The 27313-nt window shown below is 44.5% G+C and overlaps 1 protein-coding gene across 2 annotated transcripts; it reads left to right on the top strand.

Annotated features, from left to right (window-relative positions):
• Positions 1–587: 587 nt before the first annotated feature.
• mmp15b (matrix metallopeptidase 15b) lies at positions 588–22490 on the top strand. 2 transcript variants are annotated; one of them, XM_058630126.1, is made up of 10 exons: positions 588–657; positions 8282–8430; positions 8502–8624; positions 9504–9811; positions 11072–11233; positions 11567–11763; positions 16332–16470; positions 20057–20207; positions 20611–20729; positions 21775–22490. In XM_058630126.1, exons 2-10 carry the CDS (start codon positions 8327–8329, stop codon positions 22275–22277), a joined length of 1806 nt encoding a protein of 601 aa, XP_058486109.1. In that variant the 5' UTR covers positions 588–657; positions 8282–8326; the 3' UTR covers positions 22278–22490. The 2 variants fall into 2 exon arrangements, with proteins under 2 accessions (XP_058486109.1, XP_058486108.1); XM_058630125.1 differs by lacking the exon at positions 588–657 and adding an exon at positions 1913–2612.
• The last annotated feature ends 4823 nt before the right edge of the window (positions 22491–27313 follow it).

Here is a 27313-nt window from a genome sequence, read left to right as displayed (position 1 = left end):
ATCGTCGGTGGTTCACTGGGATTTCACTTCAGTGACTGAACCACTGAATCTTTCTGTGATTCACTTTCACCCAAAACAACAAGTCACTCGTTTGTGTTTGTGTCGCGGTCACCACGGTGTGCTGATGACTCCGCCCACTTTGAGGAGCACTGAACATGAATTTAATATAATAGATTTATGTTATTATTTATGTTTTTTTGTGTATGATTTGTTTTATTTGTGCTCACAGTAAAAGTCCTGTTAATTATTCTTCATTATTTTAAACATGGAACATGAATACAGACACTGAAATGATGATGTGACGACGATGAAAATGATAAACTATATTCACAGTTCTAAAAACATTTTTCTTCCGCCCTGCTCGTAACGACCAAACATCCAATCATTGTATGACGTCAGAGATTAGTGAATTAAAATGAGGCTCGTGCTCTCGCGCGGTAACATATGATCATTATTATTATTTTAATACACTTTTCACTCGTGTACATACAGTCGTTTACGTATGTTGTGAGGGTGAGACGCGGAACGGTTATGTTCACTCTTGCTCTTCCGAGGATCAATTAGAAAGCACCTGCTTCCGCTTCCCTTGGCGGGAATCCTCGTAGGAAACTCGGCGCACCGTGTCTTCATGACTCCTCTCTTTCCTGCTTAATACAGGTCAGTAAACACAGAATTAACCTTAAATGTTGATGTTGTCACATGAGCGTGTATGAACTGGAGGGTTAATATGAAGTTAAAGGCTCACTGACGCGTTTTATTCACTTATAAAGAGACTGACAAGTAGTCGTATTTTCCCTCCGGGCGCCATTTTGTGTCGAGCTTGTGAGTACTCTTCACTGAAACGGAAACTTTGGTAGTTTGGTGTTCAATTTAAATGTTTATTTTTGTTAATTAAATGTGAATATTTTCTCGTTTCTAAAAAATAACCGCCTCAGACCCACTGACTGAACGATATTATAAAAAATCCATTATTTTACATCATTATTAGGAAACTTTATCGATAAATTCAAAGAGGCAAACGTGTTATTAAAAATGAGTTACATATCCAACACTAGTTTAATATTGTTATTATTATTATTAGACGTTCGTACACCTGACTTGGTTTATGGCTGCATGTCACCTGTCCAGCCAACAGAGGGCGCTACCACATTAAAAAAGTGAAACCATGTTCACTTACAAAAAGGGAAGTTTGTAAACTAAATGAGGGAATCATTTATCAAATCAAAATCTAAGGATTTTTATAATGATTACTTTCAAATCTGTTGATTATTTGTCAAACCTGGACGTGATGATGTTCACAAATGTCCTTGTTTTTGTCCGCAAACACAAAATAATTCCGTTTGAATGATTTCTTTGTTTTATGGAGCAAAGAAAGTAGAAAATATTCACATTTAAGAAACTGAACAATGACAGAAAGTAGAAAATATTCACATTTAAGAAACTGAACAATGACAGAAAGTAGAAAATATTCACATTTAAGAAACTGAACAATGACAGAAAATAGAAAATATTCACATTTAAGAAGCTGAAAAATGACAAAGTAGAAAATATTCACATTTAAGAAACTGAACAATGACAGAAAGTAGAAAATATTCACATTTAAGAAACTGAACAATGACAGAAAATAGAAAATATTCACATTTAAGAAGCTGAAAAATGACAAAGTAGAAAATATCCACATTTAAGAAGCTGAAAAATGACAGAAAGTAGAAAATATTCACATTTAAGATGAAAAATGACAGAAAGTAGAAAATATTCACATTTAAGAAGCTGAAAAATGACAGAAAGTAGAAAATATTCATATTTAAGAATCTGAAAAATGACAAAGTATAAAATATTCACATTTAAACTGAAAAATGGTAGAAAAAATTCATATTTAAGAATCTGTGCGTGTGTGCGCGTTAGCTCACGTCAAGTTAGCCACACTAAAATGCCAGCGGGAAGATAAAAGTCGACTTTTTACAACAGGGTCTGACCGGGTCTCAACCTGAATGACTGGAGTCCGGCTTTTATTTTGAAGGAACGCACAGGAATCTGTCGTGCTCGCGCTGCCGTGACTCGCTTTGATAAAGAAACGCTACAGTCCACGGACGACAGAGAGGCGATGCGCGTGTAACAGCAGCACGCGGGACACGGAGGACGAACCGTGGATGTAAAAAGAAACCTGCGCTCTATTTATTTATAATAATTACTATTATTGCTGAAGTTTTAGTCTCGCGTTGTCTTATTGTGATAATTATGATCGTTACTTTGTCTCGAGGAGGTTTGAGGACACGCGGGTTTCTCTCTCATGGTTCTTTTTTGTAAAGTGCACGTGAATCACTTTGATGTGAAGTCAGTGAGGTAACGTGCACGGAGTGCGCGCGCGCGTGAGGGAAGGTGAGAGGGTGAAGACGACTCACGCGCATGTATGGAGCGTTACTTTGTAACGAATTTATAATAATAAGTTTTTAATTGTTTTGAAAAAGTGAGCGTGCACTTTTTGGGTTTTGTTTTTTTTTTAAATCATGGACCGCTGCGCGTGGTTGCTGTGGAGACGGACTGTCCTCGCGCTGTTGCTGTGTGCGCTCGCGGCGCGGGCAGCGGAGGAGGACGGTGGCTTTCATGCAGAGGTAAAATACAGTAAAGTTTCACGATATATCGATTTTATGTATATTATTTTTATTATTATTATTATGTATTCCGTAAAACCAAGTTTGATATTTGATGTCGATACATTATTTAAAAACTTGAATTTACTTTTTTTTGACGCTTTGCAGTCAATTAAAAAAACAAGACATGAAAAAGTCAAATAATGAAGAGTTTCAGGAGACCTTTGACCCCAGCTGTTCCACTCCACGCTCCACTCATGATTTTCTCGATGGCGTTAAGTGACCACACGAGGCAGCAGAGGAGCAGCAGCAGCTAAAATCACTGATTTTCTCTCTGAGGTTTGGTGTGGGAGAGTGAGTGCTTTATAAACTTCAATAGTTCCGGTTTGTAGAAATCACCTGTGATGTCATATGACAGGTGCACGTAGTAGGCGTGGCCCTGCACTAAGTGATTGACCACTGTCATTGATCATCAGCTGTGTTTGAAAAATCTCATTTTCTGTTGGTTCAAAACAGAAAAAACTGATTATTCATCGGTCACTAAATGAATCATCATCTATTTTGATCGTCAAGTTTTTTATTGTTATTTATTTATTATTATTATTATTATTATTACTAATAATAATAATAATAATAGTGCATTTTGTTCTCAGAAACTTGGTAAACCTTTTTTTATTTCATGTGTTTAATATTTAGGTTTTTTTTAATTAAAAATACTGAATATTATGTGCTAGAGTGCAGAGACTGAAGTTATTATTTGTTCTCATTAAACTTATATTTATCAGATTCCTGTGATAAACACATTAGTTTATATAATATTATATTAATAAATATTTGTCACGGTTTTAACTTCAGGACCATGAAAACATAAAATCAGACACACGTATGAACACAGAAATCACTATTTATTTTTCTCTTCAGTCTTCTGTATCTGTCAGGTGTCGACCTCTGACATCTGCTGCTCTGGCGGGAAATCTAATCTAATCTCATGTAATGAACTAATGCAGATTATTGAGAAATGAAAGAAGAAAACCCTGAACTGTGCCTTTAAGGCTCAGCACTGATTTTCAAAGCAGCTTTAATGAGGTCACTGATGAACGAGTGAGTTTCTCTGGAGTCAACAACAAAATGAGTTTCTCGCCCACAACGGCCATAAAAGTGTTAATATAAGTTTTAATGTTTGAACAGAGAGAAGCAACACACACACACACACACACACTGTATAGTGTATATAAACATATACACTGTAATGTTGGAGAAACTTTCGTAGAAATGTAGAAAACTTTATTGAGATCTCACATATTTATGGAATCATTCTACATTTGAACAAAAACTGAAAACATTACAGATTACTTAATATAATGATTCAAGTTATTTAAGTTGTGTTTCCACTGAGTGGAACGCTTCACTTTGGTCTAGTTTGTTCCAGGTTGGTTCAGTTTGGTCTAGTTTGTTCCAGTTTGGTTCAGTTTGTTCCAGTTTGGTTCAATTTGATCCAGTTTGTTCCAGTTTGGTATAGTTTGGTCCAGTTTGGTCCAGTTTGGTCTAGTTTGGTCCAGTTTGGTCTAGTTTGTCCCAGTTTGGTTCAGTTTGGTTCAGTTGGGTCCAGTCTGGTCCAGTTTGGTTCAGTTGGGTCCAGTCTGGTTCAGTTTGGTTCCATTTGGTTCAGCAGTTTGATCCAGTTTGGCTCAGTCGGGTTCAGTTTGGGCCAGTTTGGTTCAGTTTGGTCCAGTTTGGTGTTGTGTCGTCTGTTATGACGTTGTTCGTTGTGGTCTTCAGACACGGCCCACACTGTTCTCAGTGAAAACACAAGCCTGACTTTACCATTCCAAACTGGACTGTACCATGATGGAAACACAGCATTCGTTACACTTTAAGTGTCTGGTGTGAATATTTTTCAGTTTCTTAAATGTGAATATTTCCTGGTTTCTTTGCTCATTCAAACTGAATCATTTTGTGTTTGACATTTGAGAACATCATAATTTCATCATTTCCACTGATCAATATGTTCTGACATTTTATGAAAATAATTGTTTAAAGAGTGATATTTTATCACAAGAAAAACCCACGTGAAAAATGTAGAGCAAGAGAAAGAAAGAGAAAGTTAACAGTGGTCACTCAGCTGTGCAGCATGTGATGCTGAATGTGACAGCTGTTCTTTCACTGACACACACACACACACACGTTCCACATTCATGACTTGTGAGGACATTTCCTGGAGACTTACTTTAACCCTAACCACAATTACTACTGGCCTAATCCTAACCCTAACCCTAACCTCAATCTAACCTTAAAACATATCTTCACCTTAAAATGTAGTTATTTAAGTTATGGGGACTTGATTTTTGTCCCCACAAGGAAGACAAGTCCCCATAATGGGACTGTGTAAACAGGTTTAGGTCCCCACAACATTAGTAAAACCTTGACACACACACACACACACACACACAATGGAGTCTCTTGTCTGAGACTTTTCTACTGGGACAGAAAACTTGGTTAGTTGAGAAAAAGGACGTGTAATGTGCAGCGTGTTGTCTCTTTACTAACCTTCCCCCGTCATCGTCGCCATGACAACCAGCACTTTGAATGATCAGGTAAATACGTGGAGAGTGACAAAGTGAGGGAGCATAAAGAACAAGTAAGGGAGCGTTAAGAACAAGTAAGGGGGCATTAAGAACCAGTGAGCGAGCGTAAAGAACCAGTGACAGCGTAAAGAACGAGTGAGGGAGCATTAAGAACCAGTGAGAGAGCGTAAAGAACACGTTAGGGAGCGTAAAGAACAAGTAAGGGAGTGTTAAGAACCAGTGAGCGAGCATGAAGAACATGTGAGGAGCGTAAAGAACAAGAAAGGGAGCGTTAAGAACCAGTGACAGCGTAAAGAACGAGTAAGGGAGCATTAAGAACCAGTGAGCGAGCGTAAAGAGCCAGTGACAGCGTAAAGAACGAGTGAGGGAGCATTAAGAACCAGTGAGCGAGCGTAAAGAACCAGTGAGAGAGCGTAAAGAACACGTTAGGGAGCGTAAAGAACAAGTAAGGGAGTGTTAAGAACCAGTGAGCGAGCATGAAGAACACATGAGGAGCGTAAAGAACAAGAAAGGCAGCGTTAAGAACCAGTGAGCGAGCGTAAAGAACGAGTAAGGGAGCATTAAGAACCAGTGAGCGAGCGTAAAGAACCAGTGAGAGAGCGTAAAGAACACGTTAGGGAGCGTAAAGAACAAGTAAGGGAGTGTTAAGAACCAGTGAGCGAGCATGAAGAACACGTGAGGAGCGTAAAGAACAAGAAAGGGAGCGTTAAGAACCAGTGAGCGAGCGTAAAGAACCAGTGACAGCGTAAATAACCAGTGAGGGAGCATTAAGAACCAGTGAGCGAGCGTAAAGAACCAGTGAGAGAGCGTAAAGAACACGTTAGGGAGCGTAAAGAACAAGTAAGGGAGTGTTAAGAACCAGTGAGCGAGCATGAAGAACACGTGAGAAGCGTAAAGAACAAGAAAGGGAGCGTTTAGAACCAGTGAGCGAGCGTAAAGAACCAGTGAGAGAGCGTGAAGAACATGTAAGGGAGCGTAAAGAACACATGAGGGAGTGCAAAGAACATGTGAGGGAGTGTAGAGGGAGCGTAAAGAACATGTGAGGGAGCGTAAAGAACACGTGAGGGAGTGTAAAGAAGAAGTGAGGGAGCACAAAGAACGAGTGAGGTAGCGTAAAGAAGAAGTTCTTTACGCTCACTCACTGGTTCTTTACGCTACCTCACTCGTTCTTTGTGCTCAGAACAAGTGTATTTCTAACAATAAAATACAATATTTTTGAATAATTAAATCCATGTTTTATTCTTAAAAAGTGTTGTTAGAAAATATTCTGATGTTGGTGGGTGTCTCTCTCCCTCTGTCTTTCTGTCTCTCTCTCTCTCTCTCTCCCCCTGTCTCCCTCTCTGGGGGGTGAGAGATGGCAGCAGACCAAGCGTCAGAATAAAAGCTCTGTTAGTATCTTGGCTGACATTGTTGTGTGGTGGCCACACACACACTCTCTCACACACAGACACACACTCTCTCTCTCTCTCTCACACACACACACACTCTCTCACAAACAGACACACACACAAACTCTCTCACACACACACACAGACACACACCCTCTCTCACACACAGACACTCACACAGACACACACACACTCACACACACACTCTCTCTCACACACAGACACTCACACAGACACACACACACACACACGCACTCTCTCTCACACACAGACACAGACACACACACACACACAGTGCTGGCAGCTTTTACAGCTGTGTATATTACTGGCTGTGGTTTTGGCAGGTAAGTCCAAGGACTCTTTGAAAGCCAATTTAATAGACAAGGCCCAGTATATGTTTACACACACACACACACTGTGTTGTTTAATATTCTGCTCAGCTGATGAGGAACGTTGTGTCCAGACTGAAGTTGCTGCGGTGTCTCAGTGACCGCGGCTTTCACTCAAACACTTTGTAAAGACGACTTTTCAAACCTTAATGTTGTTATTATTGAAGTTTTCAGGCAGGGCTAACATAAACAACAACGACAACAACAACAACACAAACGCTCGGGGAAACAAACAGAACAACAACATCACCATGGAGACAGAGACGACGTCACAGTCTGTTAACGTGAAGTTAACGTGACGTAAAGATGAAATCAAAAATATTCATCACTGTCCCAGCGTGAAGCTAACGCTAGCAAAGGCTAACAGCCCGAGAATGAACACACGTCTGTGCAGCGCTGCCAGAAATAATGAAGAAGAAGAAGAAGAACGATCCAGGATTAGATGCTGATTAAAGTCATTCACAGTGTCAGCTATGTCAGCTGAGATTAGCACAGCGCCCCCTGTGGCCCTCATGTGGAGGATACAGAGGTAGAAGATGAAAGCAGAGGAACGAGCGTCCAATCACAGACGAGATTCACGTCACACGTTCTCGCTGAATAACTGTCAGATATGGAAAAGTGAAAAGTTCTCTTGGGTAAAATCTAAATGCATCGTCATGAAGGTCAGGAGAGGGTCAAAGGGCATTTTATCAGTGTGTGGAACTTCCTGTTTGTGTTTGAAAACCTGGTGTTTTCAAGGTTTAAAGTTTAACTTAGTGAGTAATTCTTTCACCTGAATCATGCTGAAGTGACACGTGTGTGTGTGTGTGTGTGAGAGATAGAGTTACAGGAAGTCCATGTTTGTTTTTGAGTGTGGGTGTGTTTGAAGCTTTTTATCAGAAGACAGAGGTTTGTCAGGGTCACGTCCAGTTCACTCAACACACACACACACACACACACAGCTCTTTCAGCACCAGGGAGTGTCAGTGTGTGGGTGTATCTCAGATTATACCACGTGTGTGTGTGTGTGAGATATATTAGGTTTCTGTGAGACAGGTGGGACAGACTTAGTCCAGTATCAGGTTTTGTCCCTGACGTCTCTGCTCTGTCAGAACACGCTCAGACTCTGTCGTCAGCTCTGATTTTAAACTAAATCAAACATCAGCAGCAGATTTTATAAAAATACAAATCTTTATATTTAAATCACTTCACACACCACAGTTACTTAGTTCTCTATTTTCTACTTTCTGTCATTTTTCAGCTTCTTAAATGTGAATAATCCGCTCTTTATTTACTCTGTTTTTCCTTCCTTCCTGCGTGTGTGTGTGTGTGTGTGTGTGTGTGCACAGTCATGGCTGAGGACGTATGGTTACCTGCCTCAGTCCAGCAGACAGATGTCCACCATGAGGTCAGCTCAGATTCTGTCCAACGCCATCACTGACATGCAGCGCTTCTACGGCCTGGAGGTCACAGGTCACATGGATCCTCAGACCATCAGGTCAGCACTCTCTTTGTTGTGTGGCGCTCTGTCGCCCCCTTGTGTATCTGAACGTCTTCCTCCTCCTTCAGGGCCATGAGGAGACCACGCTGTGGAGTTCCCGACAAGTTTGGAGGTCAGATCAAAACCAACGTGAGGCGGAAACGCTACGCACTCACCGGACACAAATGGAGCAAGAGCCACCTCACGTACAGGTAAACAACCAAACAAACAAACAAACAGACAACCAAACAAACAAACAGACAACCAACCAAACAAACAAACAGACAACCAACCAACCAAACAAACAGACAACCAAACAAACAAACAGACAACCAACCAAACAGACAAACAAACAGACAACCAAACAAACAAACAAACAGACAACCAAACAGACAACCAAACAAACAAACAACCAAACAAACAAACAGACAACCAAACAAACAGACAACCAACCAAACAAACAAACAGACAACCAACCAAACAGACAACCAAACAAACAGACAACCAACCAACCAAACAAACAAACAAACAGACTACCAAACAAACAAACAGACAACCAAACAGACAACCAACCAAACAAACAAACAAACAGACAACCAAACAAACAACCAAACAGACAACCAAACAAACAAACAAACAGACAACCAAACAAACAGACAACGAACCAAACAAACAAACAAACAACCAAACAAACAAACAAACAAACAGACAACCAACCAACCAACCAACCAACCAACCAACCAAACAGACAACCAACCAAACAAACAAACAAACAGACAGACAACCAAACAAACAGACAACCAACCAAACAAACAAACAAACAGAGAGACTCGCAAACAAACAAACAAGCAGGTTCTGTTTTTACGAGATTTTTTTCCGTGGTCAGTTTTTACGAGATTTTTTTTTCGGGGTTCTGTTTTTACGAGTTTTTTTTCCGGGTTCTGTTTTTACAAGATTTTTTTTCGGGTTAGGGTTAGGGCTAAATTTGCCTCAGATAAAGAAACATAATCTTTCTCAGTTGCTCAAAGCTGTGAAATATAATCTGTTTCTCACTCACTGGCTTGTGTTATTTCCCCTCTCTGTTCTGACAGTATCCAAAACTACACTCCAAAGATCGGCGAGTATAACTCGTATGAAGCCATCAGACGAGCCTTCAAAGTCTGGGAGGGCGTGACCCCACTGACCTTTGATGAAATCCCCTACCAGGAGATCAAATATGGCCGCCGCAAGGAGCCCGACATCATGATCTTCTTCGCCTCAGGTTTCCATGGTGACAGCTCTCCGTTTGACGGAGAGGGAGGCTTCCTAGCCCACGCCTACTTCCCTGGCCCCGGAATGGGCGGAGACACACACTTTGACTCAGACGAGCCTTGGACCATCGGAAACCAGAACATCCACGGTAAATAGTGACGTCGGTGACCCGGTCCACACCTGTGACATGTAGTCACTGATTTTAACCACGTTGACAAAAGACTTGACGACTAAAATCTACGTCAGTTTGAGGCTACGATATCTACGTCACATGATCACGTCTTTATCTCACTGTCAGACAGACGTTTATAAACCACTCACTCTCCCACACCAAACCTCATAGAGAAAATCACTGATTTTAGCTGCTGGTCCTCTGCAGCCTCGTGTGGTCACTTTGTGTCACTGAGGTCAGTCCTAACTAAGGTTTTCAAACTTAGTGACAGAGGCAGCAGAGGACCAGCAGCTCCTGTGTGTGTGTGTGTGTGATGTTAAAATCACAGATTTTCTCTCTGGGGTTTGGTGTGGGAGAGTGAGCGGTTTACAAACGTCTGTCTGACAGTGAGATAAAGACGTGATCATGTGACGTACATATATGAAGATCATTAACGCCACTTCCTGTGATGAAAACACTTCCCCTCTCAGCTGAGGATGAAGAAAACACCTTCATTTTTGAGACGTCATTCATGAGTTCCTTCTTCTCACTGTGCACCCATTAACCTCCCTGACCACAGGGCTTTACTGCAACAACTGCCTTTCCTGCCCTGTTATCTGTCTCTGTGTGTGTGTGTGTGTGTGTGCTGTAAGTAGATCACAGAGACTGTGGAATCCCACAGTAAGTGGGAGTGTGTTCCACTCAGGGAGCTCTGAACACTGCACTACTTCAACACCTGAAAAGCAAAGTGCAGCCAGATTACAGTGGTGTGTGAGTGAATCACAGGCGTGGTGTAATGAGTGATTGACTTCATTCACCCTCATAACATCTGTGTGTTCATAAACCTGTGAGCGTTAGCTTAGCATGACAGTGAGTGTGTGTTTTCTGTCATAAACACTGGCCTTGTCAGGACCAGCCGTCCTCATGGAGACCAAAACCTGGTCCTAATGGAACTGGTTAAAGTTTAGGATTAAGATTAGTGATTAGGCTTTGTTTAGTGTGTGTGTGTCTCTGATGTCTGTATTTATTTATTGTCTTTTTTTAATATTTAAAACCAGTTTCTTTGATTCTTCAGCTTCTTAAATGTGAATATTTTCTGGTTTCTTTGCTCCATAAAAACAAAGAAATCATAAAAACTGAATGATTTTCGTTTTGTGGACAAAAACAAGACATAGTCTGAACCAGCTGTTACTCCTGTCACAGTGTAGCCAGGTGAAGTAAACGCTGGATAAACTCCTCCTCCTCGTCTCCGTGCAGGTAACGACCTGTTCCTGGTGGCCATCCATGAGCTGGGTCACGCTCTGGGTCTGGAACACTCCAACAACCCTCTGGCCATCATGGCTCCGTTCTACCAGTGGATGGAGACGGAGAACTTCCAGCTGCCGGAGGACGACCTGCGGGGCGTCCAGCAGATCTACGGTAGGACAGAGGGACGGACGGACGTCTCACAGGCTGTTTCTGTGACAAAACATGTGATGATTCTGCAGCATCTGTCTGTGATGGCGTCAGAGTCTTTGTGAGTGTGGGTGTGTGTGTGTGCGCATGTGTGCGCATGTGTGTGCATGTGTGTGCGCGTGCGTGTGTGTGCGCGCGTGCGTGTGTGTGCGCGTGCATGTGTGCGTGCGTGTGTGCATGTGTGTGTGTGCGTGCATGTGTGTGGGAGAGTGAGTGGTCCTGACTTCTAACGATGTGGGAGCTGTGTGCTGGTGCAGACTGGATCAGGTGGTTTAACCCTCGGTGTGTTGACCTCAGGTCGACCGGACAGCAGCCCCACCCAGGCTCTGCCCACGGTCACTCCACGTCGGCCTGAACCGCGACCTCCTCAGACGCCGCCTCGTCACCCTGACCGACCCAGAACCACGGACAGACCGGACCACTACGGACCCAACATCTGTGAGGGGAACTTCGACACGGTGGCCGTCCTCCGAGGAGAGATGTTTGTCTTCAAGGTAAAGAGGCGTGTTTGTTACTGTGTTTGTTACTGTGTTTGCTACTGTGTTTGTTACTGTTTGTTACTGTGTTTGTTACTGTGTTTGTTACTGTGTTTGTTACTGTGTTTGTTATTGTGTTTGTTAGTGTTTGTTACTGTGTTTGTTACTGTGTTTGTTACTGTGTTAGTTACTGTTTGTTACTGTGATTGTTATTGTGTTTGTTACTGTTTGTTACTGTGTTTGTTACTGTGTTTGTTACTGTTTGTTACTGTGATTGTTATTGTGTTTGTTACTGTGTTTGTTACTGTGTTTGTTACTGTGTTTGTTACTGTTTGTTACTGTGATTGTTATTGTGTTTGTTACTGTTTGTTACTGTGTTTGTTACTGTGTTTGTTATTGTGTTTGTTACTGTGTTTGTTACTGTGTTTGTTATTGTGTTTGTTATTGTGTTTGTTACTGTGTTTGTTACTGTGTTTGTTATTGTGTTTGTTACTGTGATTGTTACTGTGTTTGTTACTGTGTTTGTTACTGTGTTTGTTACTGTGTTTGTTACTGTTTGTTATTGTGTTTGTTATTGTGTTTGTTACTGTGTTTGTTACTGTTTGTTACTGTGTTTGTTACTGTTTGTTACTGTGTTTGTTACTGTGATTGTTACTGTGATTGTTACTGTGTTTGTTATTGTGTTTGTTACTGTGTTTGTTACTGTGTTTGCTGTGATGATGGTTTATGATACGACCTTCCGTGTCCTTCAGGCGGCTTCTCGCCGAGCGCCGCTCTGACACATTAACAGCGTCTATAAATTAGCTGCACTTTCCTGGAGAATTGGTTTAAGACAGACGGCGTGAGCTCGGCCAGACAGACGTCTGTTTTCAGTCACATCGTTGGTGCACTGTTAGAAGACTCTGTGGCGTCCGCCGGTGTTTTCCCCTCACTGACCCTTCAGCAGTGAGCGGTGGGCGGGGTCTCAGGCGCCGTTTAATTGCCTGGAGTAAAAGGAAGTCTTTGGTGTGGGAGAGTGAGCGGTTTGAAAACTTCAGTTTCCTGCTGGTAAAGTCTAACAGTGAGACGTGATCATGTGACGTAGACATCAGAGACGGACGTAGATTTTATGAACTAAGTGCAGCTCTATAAAGAGAATAATGATGTGTGTCAGTGGGCGAGGTCAGAGGAGGCGTGGACAGGTGGCAGCGCTGGACACGGGGGGGGAGGGGGTTAGTGCTGGCTGCTCAGAACCTAACACAAAGAGACTGATTGCTCGCTTAGAGAGGAGGAGGAGCCTGTCAACCCGTAAAAAGGTTTCTGAGACACAGACTCCACCCTTTAAATGACACAGACTCCACCCTTAGCTGTCGTTCCGAAACTCAGTAGCCAATGGGCAGGCAGATTCCTAAGCCTCAATTCCTTCCTAAATTCTGGTCGTTGCAAACAAACAAAACACAAACATAATTTTGAACGATTAAATCGATATTTGATTTGTGTATTTTGATTTTGTTTTGCTAAAGTCAGAAAGTGACTCTCACACACACACACACACACACACACACGGCTATGAATATCTGTTATCTGGGCCTGGACGTGTGTTTGACACTGAGCAGCTCTCCTCAGCCTGGATCTTTAGACTGGATCCTCAGACTGGATCCTCAGACTGGATCCTCAGCCTGGATCCTCAGACTGGATCCTCAGACTGGATCTTTAGACTGGATCCTCAGACTGGATCTTTAGACTGGATCCTCAGACTGGATCCTCAGCCTGGATCTTTAGACTGGATCCTCAGACTGGATCCTCAGACTGGATCCTCAGACTGGATCTTTAGACTGGATCTTCAGACTGGATCCTCAGACTGGATCCTCAGCATGGATCTTTAGACTGGATCCTCAGACTGGATCCTCAGCCTGGATCCTCAGACTGGATCCTCAGACTGGATCTTTAGACTGGATCCTCAGACTGGATCTTTAGACTGGATCCTCAGACTGGATCCTCAGCCTGGATCTTTAGACTGGATCCTCAGACTGGATCCTCAGACTGGATCCTCAGACTGGATCTTTAGACTGGATCTTCAGACTGGATCCTCAGACTGGATCCTCAGCATGGATCTTTAGACTGGATCCTCAGACTGGATCCTCAGACTGGATCCTCAGACTGGATCTTCAGACTGGATCCTCAGACTGGATCCTCAGCCTGGATCCTCAGCCTGGATCCTCAGACTGGATCCTCAGACTGGATTGTGTGGACCTGCAGCTGCACATGCTGACACAGTCTCCTCTCTGCAGGCAGACGTGCAGGCAGACGCCTCCTCGGGTTTCATCCTCAGCTCGTCTGGTCTGGTCTGGACAGCATTAATCAGAGTCCAGAATTCACTGTTTCATTTCCTACCAGTCGTTTTTAAACTAATACAAACCTCTCAATCTAATTCACTGTGGAGGAAAACAGAAATGAATACGCTTTAATGTGATTGAGTTCCTCCGTCATGTCGTGTTTTAAGCTGCACAATCATTATTTAATGACGTGCATTTATCTGCCGCGTTTATCAAAGAGTTTGGTTTCACGTTAAAGCTTCTCTACGTTCTTTTAGGGCGAATATGACATCATCAACAATGACTCATGAAAAACATATAAAGACAATAAATAACAAACTTTTCCAACAGAAACTGAAGTTTGAAGTTTGAAGTTTTCTCTTCTTGATAACTTTAATTTTCTTTCGTCCTGAGTTTCTTCATCAAATCAATGCTCATTCAAATGAAGCTTTATTTAAAACAGTCCACATGCTCAACATCCCTCCCCTGCAGTTTTGGTGTACTTCTGTAATGGCGCCACATACAGGCCTGGCATATGTACTGCATTGTTTCCAGTGGTTTTTGTACGGGTTCAGTCACTCAGGCAGAAACAGGTCTTTTAAAACACACAGTCAGCTGCTGTAGCGCGACTGACGAGGCTCAACTGTGACGTCATCAGACTGACGGCCTCTGATTGGTCAGAGAGTGTCGTCGCTGAAGAGACACGAGCGCGACAACGTCCAACTGTATGTCAGCTGTTTCTGCTGCTGTGGTCTGTCTGTCTGCTCAGGACTGACGTGGTCAGTTCAGTGTTACTCTGATGAGCGGTCAGACCTGCACTCTCTCACACACACTCATCTCCAGTCGGCTCCGTCCCGTCCCGTCTGCCACCGCGTTCTTCCTCGTGAAGGATGAGAGTGGGCGGAGTCTGCCGGAGAGTTTCTCTGTGAGCAGCTCCTGACTCACCGCTGTGCTGTAAATGTGAGTGTGTGTGTGTGTGTGTGTGAGTGAGTTACAACAGGACTTTCCCTGACATCCACCCTCATGGTGGCAGCACTGAGTCAGTGAGACAAGTTTACGATTAACAAATAAGAATAAAATAACAATACTTTTTACGTATTGAAGGGATAGTTTGGTGTTTTAGGTGTCGTTATATGAGATTAATCTTCTCTAACAAAAAGACTCATGTTACAAAATCTGCATCAGTTTGAGTGTACGATCTCTACGTCACATGATCACGTCTTTATCTCACTCAGACTTATAAGACTCAAAAAATAAAATCTGTGTCAGTTTAAGTCTACGATGTCTTAAGACCATGTTCACGTCTTTATCTCACTGTGAGACTTTAGTTCAGGAAAGTTTGTAAACCACTCACTCTCCCACACACACACACAGGAGCTGTTGATCCACTGCTGCCTCCATCACTAAGTTCTAATGTCTTATTTTTACAGTTCAGCATCAACATTTTTTTATTCTAATTAACCGCAGTGACACAAAGTGACCACACGAGGCAGCAGAGGATCAGTGATTTTCTCTGTGGACTTTGGTGTGTGAGAGTGAGTGGTTTACAGACTTGAGTTTCCTGTTGGATGTCATGTGGTCAGTGTTTTGTTGGTCGTCTCCGGCTGCTTCTCAGTAATGACTTCATGTCAGTACCTCACATTAAACCTGAACGATCCGTCATTAGTGCTTTAGAGACTGTGTGAGTTTAATGAGAAGCAGAACTCTCATTATTATTATTATTAATAACTCACCACATGTTTTCAATCAGTAAAACAAGCCTATTAAAATATATGATGCATGTGTGTGTGTGTGTGTGTGTGTGGAGTAGTGGCAGTTTAATGTGTCAGAGGAGCCATGTTTGGTGTTTATGGCCACATTTTTTTCTCCAGGGGTCATGACCCCTGAACACTCCCCTGGTTTCTGTGTTCACCAGATATGCAGCATTCTTTGACCTGTGAAAGTTTAAACAACTCTGAGGAGTTGAATTCAAAGTCTCGTCTTTGAAATCAACGACAGTTTCCTGCTTTCACTTCCCGATCCATCAGCTGTGACGATGGCCAAATTCTTTTGTTGACGCCCCTTTTTTTCATGACGATAACGAGACGGTGACGAGATGAACATCTCATGTTTGACGACGGAAACATGACGAGACGAGAATGGACGTAAATGTCAGCGATTCTCGCCCTGATGACGCGACGCGGCCAGTGAACGTAGTTTGTGTCGCTGTCGTTCATCTGCTGTCTCGTCTGTGTCTTAGTTAAAAAAGTGTCCTCTCTCTGTCCTCTCTCTGTCTGTCCTCTCTGTCCTCAGGGACGCTGGTTCTGGCGGGTCCGCAGGAACAGGGTTCTGGACAACTACCCGATGCCCATCGGTCACTTCTGGAGAGGTTTACCTGGAGACATCGATGCTGCTTATGAACGACACGACGGCAGGTTCGTCTTCTTTAAAGGTGAGTTTGAACTTTAACCTCCGATTATTTATCATCTGTCTGAGAGCACCACACACACACACACCACAGGAGCTGCTGGTCCTCTGCTGCCTCGTGTGGTCACTTTGTGTCACTGAGTTCAATCTGAACAAAGGATTTTAAAAATAAGACATTTGAACGTCGTGATGGAGGCAGCAGAGGACCGACAGCTGTGTGTGTGTGTGTGTGTGTGTGTGTGTGTGGTTTACAAACGTCTGTCTCACAGTGAGATAAAGACGTGATCATGTGACGTAGACATCGTAGACTTAAACTGACGCAGTTTCCACAGAATGAGTTTCTCTGAAACTAAATCACTAACATTTATTATTTAATGTGTGCTGATGTGTGAGTGCTGATGTGTGAGTGCTGATGTGAGTGTTGATGTGTGAGTGCTGATGTGTGAGTGCTGATGTGTGAGTGCTGATGTGTGAGTGTTGATGTGAGTGTTGATGTGTGAGTGCTGATGTGTGAGTGTTGATTTGTGAGTGCTGATGTGTGAGTGCTGATGTGTGAGTGTTGATGTGTGAGTGCTGATGTGAGTGCTGATGTGAGTGTTGATGTGTGAGTGCTGATGTGTGAGTGTTGATGTGTGAGTGCTGATGTGAGTGCTGATGTGAGTGTTGATGTGTGAGTGCTGATGTGTGAGTGTTGATGTGTGAGTGCTGATGTGTGAGTGCTGATGTGTGAGTGTTGATGTGTGAGTGTTGATCTGAGTGTTGATGTGTGAGTGTTGATCTGTGAGTGCTGATGTGTGAGTGTTGTGTGAGTGTTGATCTGAGTGTTGATGTGTGAGTGTTGATCTGTGAGTGCTGATGTGTGAGTGCTGATGTGTGAGTGTTGATGTGTGAGTGCTGATGTGTGAGTGTTGATGTGTGAGTGCTGATGTGTTGATGTGTGAGTGCTTCACGTGCACACGTACGTAAATAGAATAAATATCACGGCCAGTGTTTGTAGAGAAGCAGAGATATTCACATTCACGTTCACGGCGTCCAGGTGCTGACTCACGTCAGCGTTAATAAAAGCGTTGAATCTGCTGCGTCTTCACTCTGTGGTTTAATTCATGGTCTGAGGACGTGCAGCACGTAACGTGTTCTACATGCGGAGCGTAAATCTCCTGCAGCGGCTCCTTATTTCTGCTCTGAGTCGCTGAGAGCTTTAAACAATGGAGGGAGAAGTTTGAAAAAAGAGCTTTTAACGCAGCGTGAAGCCGGGAAAGCACCGGCTTTAGGGGCAGCTGCTGACGAGGGAGGAGGGGGAGGGGGAGGGGGCGGGAGGAGCAGGATGATGTCATTGTTTCTCACTGTGACACTGAGCTGAGAAGAACATGTTCACAAAGACGGAAAGAACAAGAGAAAGGAACAGGAAGGTGTGTGTGTGAGTGAGTGAGTGAGAGAGAGTGAGTGTGTCTCAGACTGTAAATACACTGTTAAGTACACTGTAAATACACTGTTTAGTACACTGTAAATACACTGTTTAGTACACTGTAAATACACTGTTATTCTCTGGTTATTTGAGTATTTACAAATAATCATTTTGCGGATTCCATGTTTTTTTTTTATTGATTAATATATTTAATATTTAGTGTATTTCACACATTTATTCAATATATGAAATGACTATTAACAGCCTTTAAAACGTGAGAGTGGAAGACGTCAAACGCATCACTGTGTAACGTGTGGTTTGACAGACTTTGTGGATTTGATCGATGGAGTAGATTCCACATCCATCAGCAGCGATGGCCGTAAACGTCAGAAATTATTATTATTCTCACCGGCGCAGACTCCCCGCCGCGCTCAGCTCGAGCGGCGACGACGCCTCGCTCCTCGTGCCAAATATCAACACTGCACATGTGCTGTGTTGGCAATAAAATCCCTTTTACGTTTTCTGGCTCACGCAGCCGCTCTCTTCAATTTAAAGGTCCAATATGTAACACATGGCGTCACGAGATATCAGGACATGAACGTGACCGCTGTAAAGATTCAGTGGGTGTGGTCAGTGAGCCTCAGTCTGTGCTGCATTCACATGCTGCAGGAGTTTTTGCAACTTCTTCACCCAAATGAACTGATAATATCACGTCTGGAGTTTTTTATTATACATATTTACTGTATTTAAAGAACTGCAGTTTGTCACATTTATGAAATTTAAGAACTACAAAAATAAAATTGTTTCTTTGCTGTTGATACTAAAAAACCTTTGAAATGAAATAAAACAAAAGTTCATGCTGGAGAAAAAACACAGACCTCGTGTGGCCTTCACACACACATTACTTTACTGTAATGTTTTTTAATATCACAGATGTGGAAGAGCCACATGACCCCTGAGCCAGGGTTTCCCAAACACTGAGTCGGGACCCACAGATGGGTCACGGGAGATTTGGTTTGGGTCCCCAACATTGATGTGTATATGTTTTAAATAATACATTCAATTAAAGGATTGTAATGGAAATTATTTGTATATCATTTAAAATTTTGAGTTCCTCTTGAACACAGAGAGTAACGAGCCGCGCTCGAGATTAAGACGTGAACACATTCATGAGATATCGTCGATTTTATTAGTTGATATCTTGTGATATCATGTGTCTGATGCTCCCACACCAAAGCCCAGAGAGGAAATCAGTGATTTTAACATCACAGCATGTGTATGAACACAGGAGTCATTGATCCACTGCTGCCTCCATCACTCACTTCAAATGTCTGATTTTAGTGAATTCGGCTTTTGAAATTGTTCATTCAGTGACACAAAGTGACCACACAAGGCAGCAGAGGACCAGCAGCTCCAGCTAAAATCACTGATTTTCTCTCTGGGCTTTGGTGTGGGAGAGTGAGTGTCTTTCAAAAGTATGTCTCACAGTGAGATAAAGACGTGATCATGTGACGTAGAGATCGTGGACTTAACCTGACGTAGATTTTATGACACTTAATCAAATGTCGTACGGTCATCTTGTAACTCTTGTTTTTATGTATTTTTATGAAACTATCAGCGTATTAAATGATTTACTTCTACGACCAGAGGCGGTCATAAAGTGGGCGGTCCCTGCTTCACTGTACTGGTTTGTATGTTGAATGTTTTTAGATCCAGAGAACATGAGATAACAGAGCAGGGATTGTTGTTTACGCCTCCAGACAAACAACAGTGACACTGCAGCGCTCTGCTGTCACGCTGACACGTCACATGATAACTCATGGGATTCAACCACTTCCTGTTCTCTCCAGATGTTGAGTCTCCAACATTGACTTTACACCAGGAGCAAATCACTGACACAACAATCCGAGCTGTAGATCAAAGTGGATCAAAATCTTCAGTCAGTGAGTTTAAGTGTCTGATTTTTACAGTTCGACTTTGAAATCCTTTGTTCAGATTGACCTCAGTGACACAAAGTGACCACACGAGGCAGCAGAGGACCAGCAGCTAAAATCACTGGTTTTCTCTCTGAGGTTTGGTGTGTGAGAGTGAGTGGTTTATAAAAGTCTGTCTCACAGTGAGATAAAGACGTGATCATGTGACTTAACGTGATATAAATATGTATGTCGACCCGTGGCTAATCAGACGTATCGCTTCCTCTCCTCAGGAAATAAATTCTGGCTCTTCAGGGAGGCTAATCTGGAACCCGGCTATCCACAGGAGCTGACAGATTACGGTCGGGAGATTCCGTACGACAGAATAGACGCAGCCATCTGGTGGGAACCGTCCGGCTACACGTACTTGTTTCAAGGAGACTGGTAACTCAGCTGCAACTGCTGTCCACTTATAATCTTCATTTAAAAACAACAACAAATGCACTTTAGTGTTAGCCACGTTAGCTGTGGTCGGTTTGTACAAACATGTCGGTATTGTTTTGTATTTTACCTCTGAAGAAGTAGAACACGGACGTGGACACGGACGTGGACACGGACGTGGACACGGACGTGGACACGGACGTGGACACGGACGTGGACGTGTCTCCACGGCTTGTGTTCTGTTGTAGCATGTGTACAACAGTGAGGATAACTGCTCCCAGCCTGCAGGGGGAGCTCTGTAGAGACTTTGATGTTTTATTGAAGGTCACATGTGAACAGCTGTGATTGTTAATGTCTCATAAACAGCAGCCGCGTCCTCTCCTCTGCTCACTGTCGCCCCCTGCAGGTACTGGCGTTTCAACGAGCAGTCGCGCTCAGCTGACAGAGGTTACCCCAAACAGATCAGCGTCTGGGGGTCGTCAGTGCCGTCCGGTCCTAAAGGGGCGTTCCTCAGTGATGATGGAGGTGTGTACGTGTGTGTGTGTGTCATGATGATGTCATCACATGCGTGTGGCTGAGTGAATCTGCAGAACATGTGACCCATGCTCGTTTAGCCGAGCATGAAATCTCATTCATTCATTCATTCATGTATTTGTTTATTTATTCATGTTTCATCCTCTGTAGAGCACAACAGGTTTTAACCTCTGTCTGCGTCACATGATCACGTCTTTATCTACGTCACATGATCAGATAAAGACGCGATCATGTGACGCAGATAAAGACGCGATCATGTGACGTAGATAAAGACGAGATCATGTGACATAGATAAAGACGCGATCGTGTGACGTAGATAAAGACGAGATCGTGTGACGTAGATAAAGACGAGATCGTGTGACGTAGATAAAGACGCGATCGTGTGACGTAGATAAAGACGAGATCGTGTGACGTAGATAAAGACGCGATCATGTGACGCAGATAAAGACGCGATCATGTGACGTAGATAAAGACGAGATCGTGTGACGTAGATAAAGACGCGATCGTGTGACGCAGATAAAGACGAGATCGTGTGATGTAGATAAAGACGAGATCGTGTGACGTAGATAAAGACGCGATCATGTGACGTAGATAAAGACGAGATCATGTGACATAGATAAAGACGCGATCATGTGACGTAGATAAAGACGAGATCGTGTGACGTAGATAAAGACGCGATCGTGTGACGTAGATAAAGACGAGATCATGTGACATAGATAAAGACGCGATCGTGTGACGTAGATAAAGACGAGATCGTGTGACGTAGATAAAGACGAGATCATGTGACATAGATAAAGACGAGATCATGTGACGTAGATAAAGACGAGATCGTGTGACGTAGATAAAGACGCGATCGTGTGACGTAGATAAAGACGAGATCGTGTGACATAGATAAAGACGAGATCGTGTGACGTAGATAAAGACGCGATCATGTGACGTAGATAGAGACGCGATCATGTGACGCAGCCATGTCCAGACAGAGCGGACGATTGTGTCCTCAGACATTTACGCCGTCTCCTCCTCTCGTCCTCTCCAGCTTACACCTTCTTCTACAAAGGTTCCAAATACTGGAAGTTTGACAACCACCGCATGAAGAGTGAACCAGGTTTCCCCAAGTCCATACTCCGAGACTTCATGGGCTGTAGTGTGGACCTGGACCCGGACAGAGACACGGACACAGACCCTGAGCGTAAATACCCGGACGTCAACCGTCCGCCATTCAACCCGGACGCAGGACGCGACGGCGACCAGGGCAAGGACGGCGGAGGCGGAGCCGACAAGGACGCGGGCAAAGGCTCGGATGGCGACGAAGATGAAGACTACCGAGAGGGACGGGAGGAGGACACCAACGAGGTGGACGTGGTGCTGAAGGTGGACGACAGCGAGGAGCGGACCATGAACATCCTGATGGTGACCGTCCCGCTGGTCCTGCTGCTGTGCATCCTGGGACTGATCTACGCCATCATCAACACGCTGCAGAGCAAAGGGGCGCCGCGGCTGCTGGTGCACTGCAAGCGCTCGCTGCAGGACTGGGTCTGACCCTGGACGCCAGGAGAACCTGAACTGAGAACCTGAACTGGTCCTGAGAACCCGCTGATCCTCTGATCGACACACGTCTCCTCCGCTGATCCATCCGTCTCCGGCTCTTTGCCCGGCGGCTCGGCAAACTCTTAGAACATGTGGTAGTAGATCCATGCAGATGCTGCACACACACACACACACAGACACATGCACGCACACTCACACACACACACACACGCACATTCACACACACACACACGCACACAGACACACACACACACAGACACACGCACGCACACACACATGCACAGACACACACACACACACAGACACACGTACACACATGCACGCACACTCACACACACACACACACACATGCACGCACACTCACACACACATGCACGCACACTCACTCACACACACACACACGCACACAGACACGCACGCACACACACATGCACAGACACACACACACACACACGCACACACATGCACACGCACACACACACATGCACGCACACTCACACACACGCACGCACACAGACACACACACACACACACATGCACGCACACTCACACACACGCACGCACACAGACACACACACACACATGCACGCACACTCACACACACACGCACACAGACACACACACACACAGACACACGCACGCACACAGACACACACGCACGCACACACACAGACACACACGCACACACACACACACTCTGACCTCCCATGGTGCTCTACATGCATTGACTGTGGTCTATTTATATGAGAGAAGTTTGCACATTGTTATTTTTGTTGGGATTAATTTTGTGTGATTTTTGTTTTTATTGTTGTTTTGTTACCAGGAAGGCCACGCCCCCTCTCCCCTGATCACATGTCGTTGCAACAGAACAACACAAACAAACGCTTGAACAGATTGGCGGGTGGACGCTGCGCACACACACACACGTACACGTACACGCGCGTGCGTACGTGTCTTTCCTCCTCTTCTTCACTTATATCTGCAGCTGTTTGTCTGCAGTTAACGGGCAAAGTTAAGGGTTTTTAAAGTGTGCTTGAATCAGGTTCTGACGCGTTGTCATGGATACAAACATGGCTGTTAGCAGGAAGAAGTCCACACCAAACCTCATCACCACTGCTGCCTCCATCACTGAGTTCTAATGTCTGATTTTAGTGAATTAATATTATTAATATTATAAATATTTCATTTCGACTGAAGTCAGTGACACAAAGTGGCCACACAAGGCAGCAGAGGACCAGCAGCTAAAATCACTGATTTTCTCTCTGGACTTTGGTGCAGGAGAGTGAGAGTTTGGTTCTTCACATGTGACACAGATCCACAGTCAGACGACAGTTCCACCTTCTTCTTCTCTCTCTGTAACTGTCCTTACATTTGTCTTTGTCCTCCACACGAGACAGGGGACGGCAAAGCGTGGACCTGTGGGGTTTTTGTTGAGGTGAGCGTCAGGGTGGGCTCGGCCTTCACACGATCATGTGATCACACACTAATCCTCTTCATTAAAAAACAGCAGGTGTGTGCAAATGCTCTTAACCCCCGCGTGGCCCCTGAACTCTGACCCCTGAGAAACAAAACAATCTCGCTTCATCTCCAGCCAGCAGAGGACGTGTGTGTGTGTGTGTGTGTGTGTGTGTGTGTGTGTGTGTGTGTGTGTGTGTGTGTGTGTGTGTGTGTGTGTGTGTGTGTGTGGACTGAAGCTTATCTGAGGTAGCTTGAGTGTCTCCGCCTCTCTCAGGCTCAGGTTACACAGATGTTGGACGAGTGAGGAGAGAATGAATTTCCTGCAGCTGAGACAAGAGACAGTGACCCCTCCCCCCGCCTCCTCCCTCCCTTGGGGGTGCTTTGATGGCCCGATCCCATGTGACCCACATTCTCAGTGTGAGCTCAAACCCGGTGCTGGCCAGAGAGGAAACTTGTGCTTGTGTTAAAGACCACACACACACACACACACACACACACACACACACACACACATTCAGCCAGATGATCCAGTGAAAGACGAGGTTTTTTTACTCAATTAATCGGCAAAAAAAGACCTGATTATGATGTTTAATTTACTATATAATATACATTTAACATACAGTCACAGACAAAGTCCCATTAAGATTCAACTGCTGCAACCAGGCTCCTGTTGGACCGTACCATCATCCTTGGACTGTACCATCATCCTGGGACCCTATCATCATCCTTAGACCGTACCATCATCCTTGGACAGGTGACAGTTCCAACTAGGAACTGGGAAATTCCTGAATTCACGAATCCTTGAAAACGGGTCAGTGTGGACGACGTCTTCAGTCCCTGAAAACAGAGCAGGGTTGATTCTTTTGTGGTGTGGGCGGAGCCAGAGCGGGCGCTGACAGGACACTGGTGCTCAAAGGAAGGAACAGGAAGCAGAAGTCTGGAGATTGATCTGTGGCCCCGTCGATGGACGTTGCCAGGAAACGGTGTCCTGTGTCCTGTGTCCACCGCTCACCTCCTAACCAGGGTCTGCTGAGGGGGCGGGGGATGGTCAGTGGACTCAGCTAATCAGTGTTAAAAGCCCCCCCCCCCCCAGCCCCCGCTGACATCATCAGAGCGAGCCTGGACAGGTTCAGAGACAAACCCCAGTTCACCTGAGTCTGAAAACGTCGGAGTCAGCACTTCTGTGAAAGGTGACACTGACGTGGAGAGAGTCCAGGGCCGTGTGCGTGTGCGTGTGCGTGTGCGTGTGTGTGTATGTGTATGTGCGTGTGTGTGTGTGTGTGCATGTGTGTGTGTGTGTATGTGTGTGTGTGCGTGTGTATGTGTGTGTGTGCGTGCGTGTGCGTGTGTATGTGTGCGTGTGCGTGCGTGTGCGTGTGTTGTCAGACTGTAAATTTCCCACACTGTCTTGGTCTCCACCCTCTGCATACTCAGCTCGGCCCTCAACGCCCGAGGGGATCATAACAACAACAATGTCTCTCTCTCTCTCTCTGTCTCTGTCTCTCTCCCCCCCACTATTCTCTCTCTCCCTCTCACACAAACACATTATTGTCTGTCTCCCCCTCTCCTTCCTTCCTTCTCTGCGTCTGGCAGGTTTATCAGTTTCAGTCTGAACGACGTCGTCACACTCGCTTCATAAAACACGACGACTCTGTTTAAACATGTTTGAACTCAAGTTTGTAAACCGCTCACTCTCCTGCACCAAAGTCCGGAGAGAAAAGCAGTGACTTTCGCTGCTGGTCCTCTGCTGCCTCGTGTGGTCACTTTGTGTCACTGAGGTTAATCTGAACAAAGACATTTTAAATGCTGAATTTGTGTCTGAGCACTGATGAGGTCAGAGGAAGCTTCAGTCTCTGCTCCAGTTCGTCCCAGAGCTGCTGGATCATGGGGTCAAAGGTCAGGGCTCTGGGCGGGGCCAGTCGGGTTCTTCCACACCAAACTCAAAGACAGACCATGTCGTTATTGTGACTCTGATTAAGGAAAGCTGTTTTCATCGTCTTCTGAATCTCACAGATTTTTTTTTTGTCCGTCTGAGCAGATAAAATAAACCCCCCCCCCCTCGTTCACACCATATCGTAACTACACACACACACACACACTAGGGGCGTGGCCTGTATCTATAGAAATCCACGTTGAGACGAGACAGGACGATGGAAACAGATCCGATCATTTATAATGTAAACAGTCGTTCAGGAGGATCAGATTTTGCTGCAGGTCAAAGGTCATGTCACTTGAGTTAGAAATCAGACGTGGACGGAACGCTTGGTTATGATTTTATGATTGTGATTCTGAACATGACTGAACGTGACCGTGAGTGTGAGTGTGAACATGACTGAACGGGAACATGTGTGTGAACGTGAACATGACTGAACGGGAACGTGAACGTGAGTGTGAACGTGAACCTAAGTGAGGATGTTTGTCCGGGTTTTCCCGTTCCCCGACGGCACCTGAAGGCATCATGAGTGCGGCTCCGTCAGATCAGCCGACGGAGCTCCTCCGTGCCGTGACCTCTGTGACCTTTGTAACGCTTAAAAAAGCAGATGAGCGGTGATGCGTTCACTGAGCGTCTGTCTCTACGGTACGTGACCAGAACAGAACCAGAACCGTGACCCCGGTCATGTTTGTCGTCGCCTGAGAAATCAAAGAAAACCTGGTTTTTGTTTGTTAATAACATTCCAGTGAGTTTCTGCTTGTTTGGTTTTGGTGTTTGTTTTTCTGTCAGATTTTATACACACGTGTTGTTGTTGTTGTTGTTGTTGTTGTTGTGTGTTCACCTCTAGTTGAGTGTGTTAATAAGCCATGCTGGTCATGTATGTACACATTAAAAAAACTGCTCTGATAAAATTCAACATGGAGCTTTTTTGTTGCTGTGTTTTTCACACACACACACACACACACACACGTGCGAGGAAGTTAGCACGCGGCGTTTAGCACCTGGAGGACATGGAGCAGGTGACGTGTCATCACAGACAGTCACAGAAAAGTTTTAAAGTTTATGACATTTACTGAACTTAAGGATCAAAAAGTCAGTCTGAGTAATCAGACTATGAATCACATGATCCAGGTATGTTAGTCTGACTAAGACGAGCTGGACTTTAGTCAGACTAATGTGTTTACATGACATGAAAGAAAAGTCTTTGACTTTTAACTGTGACGTCGTCGTCTGTGTGAACTGTTTACAAGCAGCTGCGACGCTCGACAGTGTGTGTGTGTGTGTGTGTGCGCGCGTGTGTGTGTGTGCGCGTGTGTGTGTGTGTGCGCGTGTGTGTGTTTGGCCTCCATCACTGCTCATTACATCCATTTACTCCAGTTATCACCAGGTTCACCTGCAGAGCTTCATAATGACCTGCAGACACGTCTGAGCATTCACACACACACACACACACACACACACACACACACACAGTGAACAGAAACAGCTGTGATGTGTAAAATGAACCTGTTTAACAAAACTCGCACTTTATGTGTGTGTGTGTGTGTGTGTGTGTGCGTGCTGCTTCGTCTGAGCGACAGTGACACTCTTCACTTCCCACAATCCCTTGTGTTTTGACCCTTTGACCTCCACAGAC

This window comes from Solea solea, chromosome 5, assembly GCF_958295425.1.
Source record: "Solea solea chromosome 5, fSolSol10.1, whole genome shotgun sequence".
In the NCBI taxonomy this organism is placed as follows: domain Eukaryota; kingdom Metazoa; phylum Chordata; class Actinopteri; order Pleuronectiformes; family Soleidae; genus Solea; species Solea solea.
Note: the sequence above shows the minus strand (reverse complement) of the source record. Positions and strands in the feature narration are given on the sequence as shown.

Coding starts and splice junctions, on each gene's coding strand:
- mmp15b (XM_058630125.1), top strand. CDS start 2,508: ATGGACCGCTGCGCGTGGTTGCTGTGGAGACGGACTGTCCTCGCGCTG. Junction 8,625..9,503: donor AAGAGCCACCTCACGTACAG/GTAAACAACCAA, acceptor CTGTTCTGACAG/TATCCAAAACTACACTCCAA. Junction 20,208..20,610: donor TACTTGTTTCAAGGAGACTG/GTAACTCAGCTG, acceptor CGCCCCCTGCAG/GTACTGGCGTTTCAACGAGC.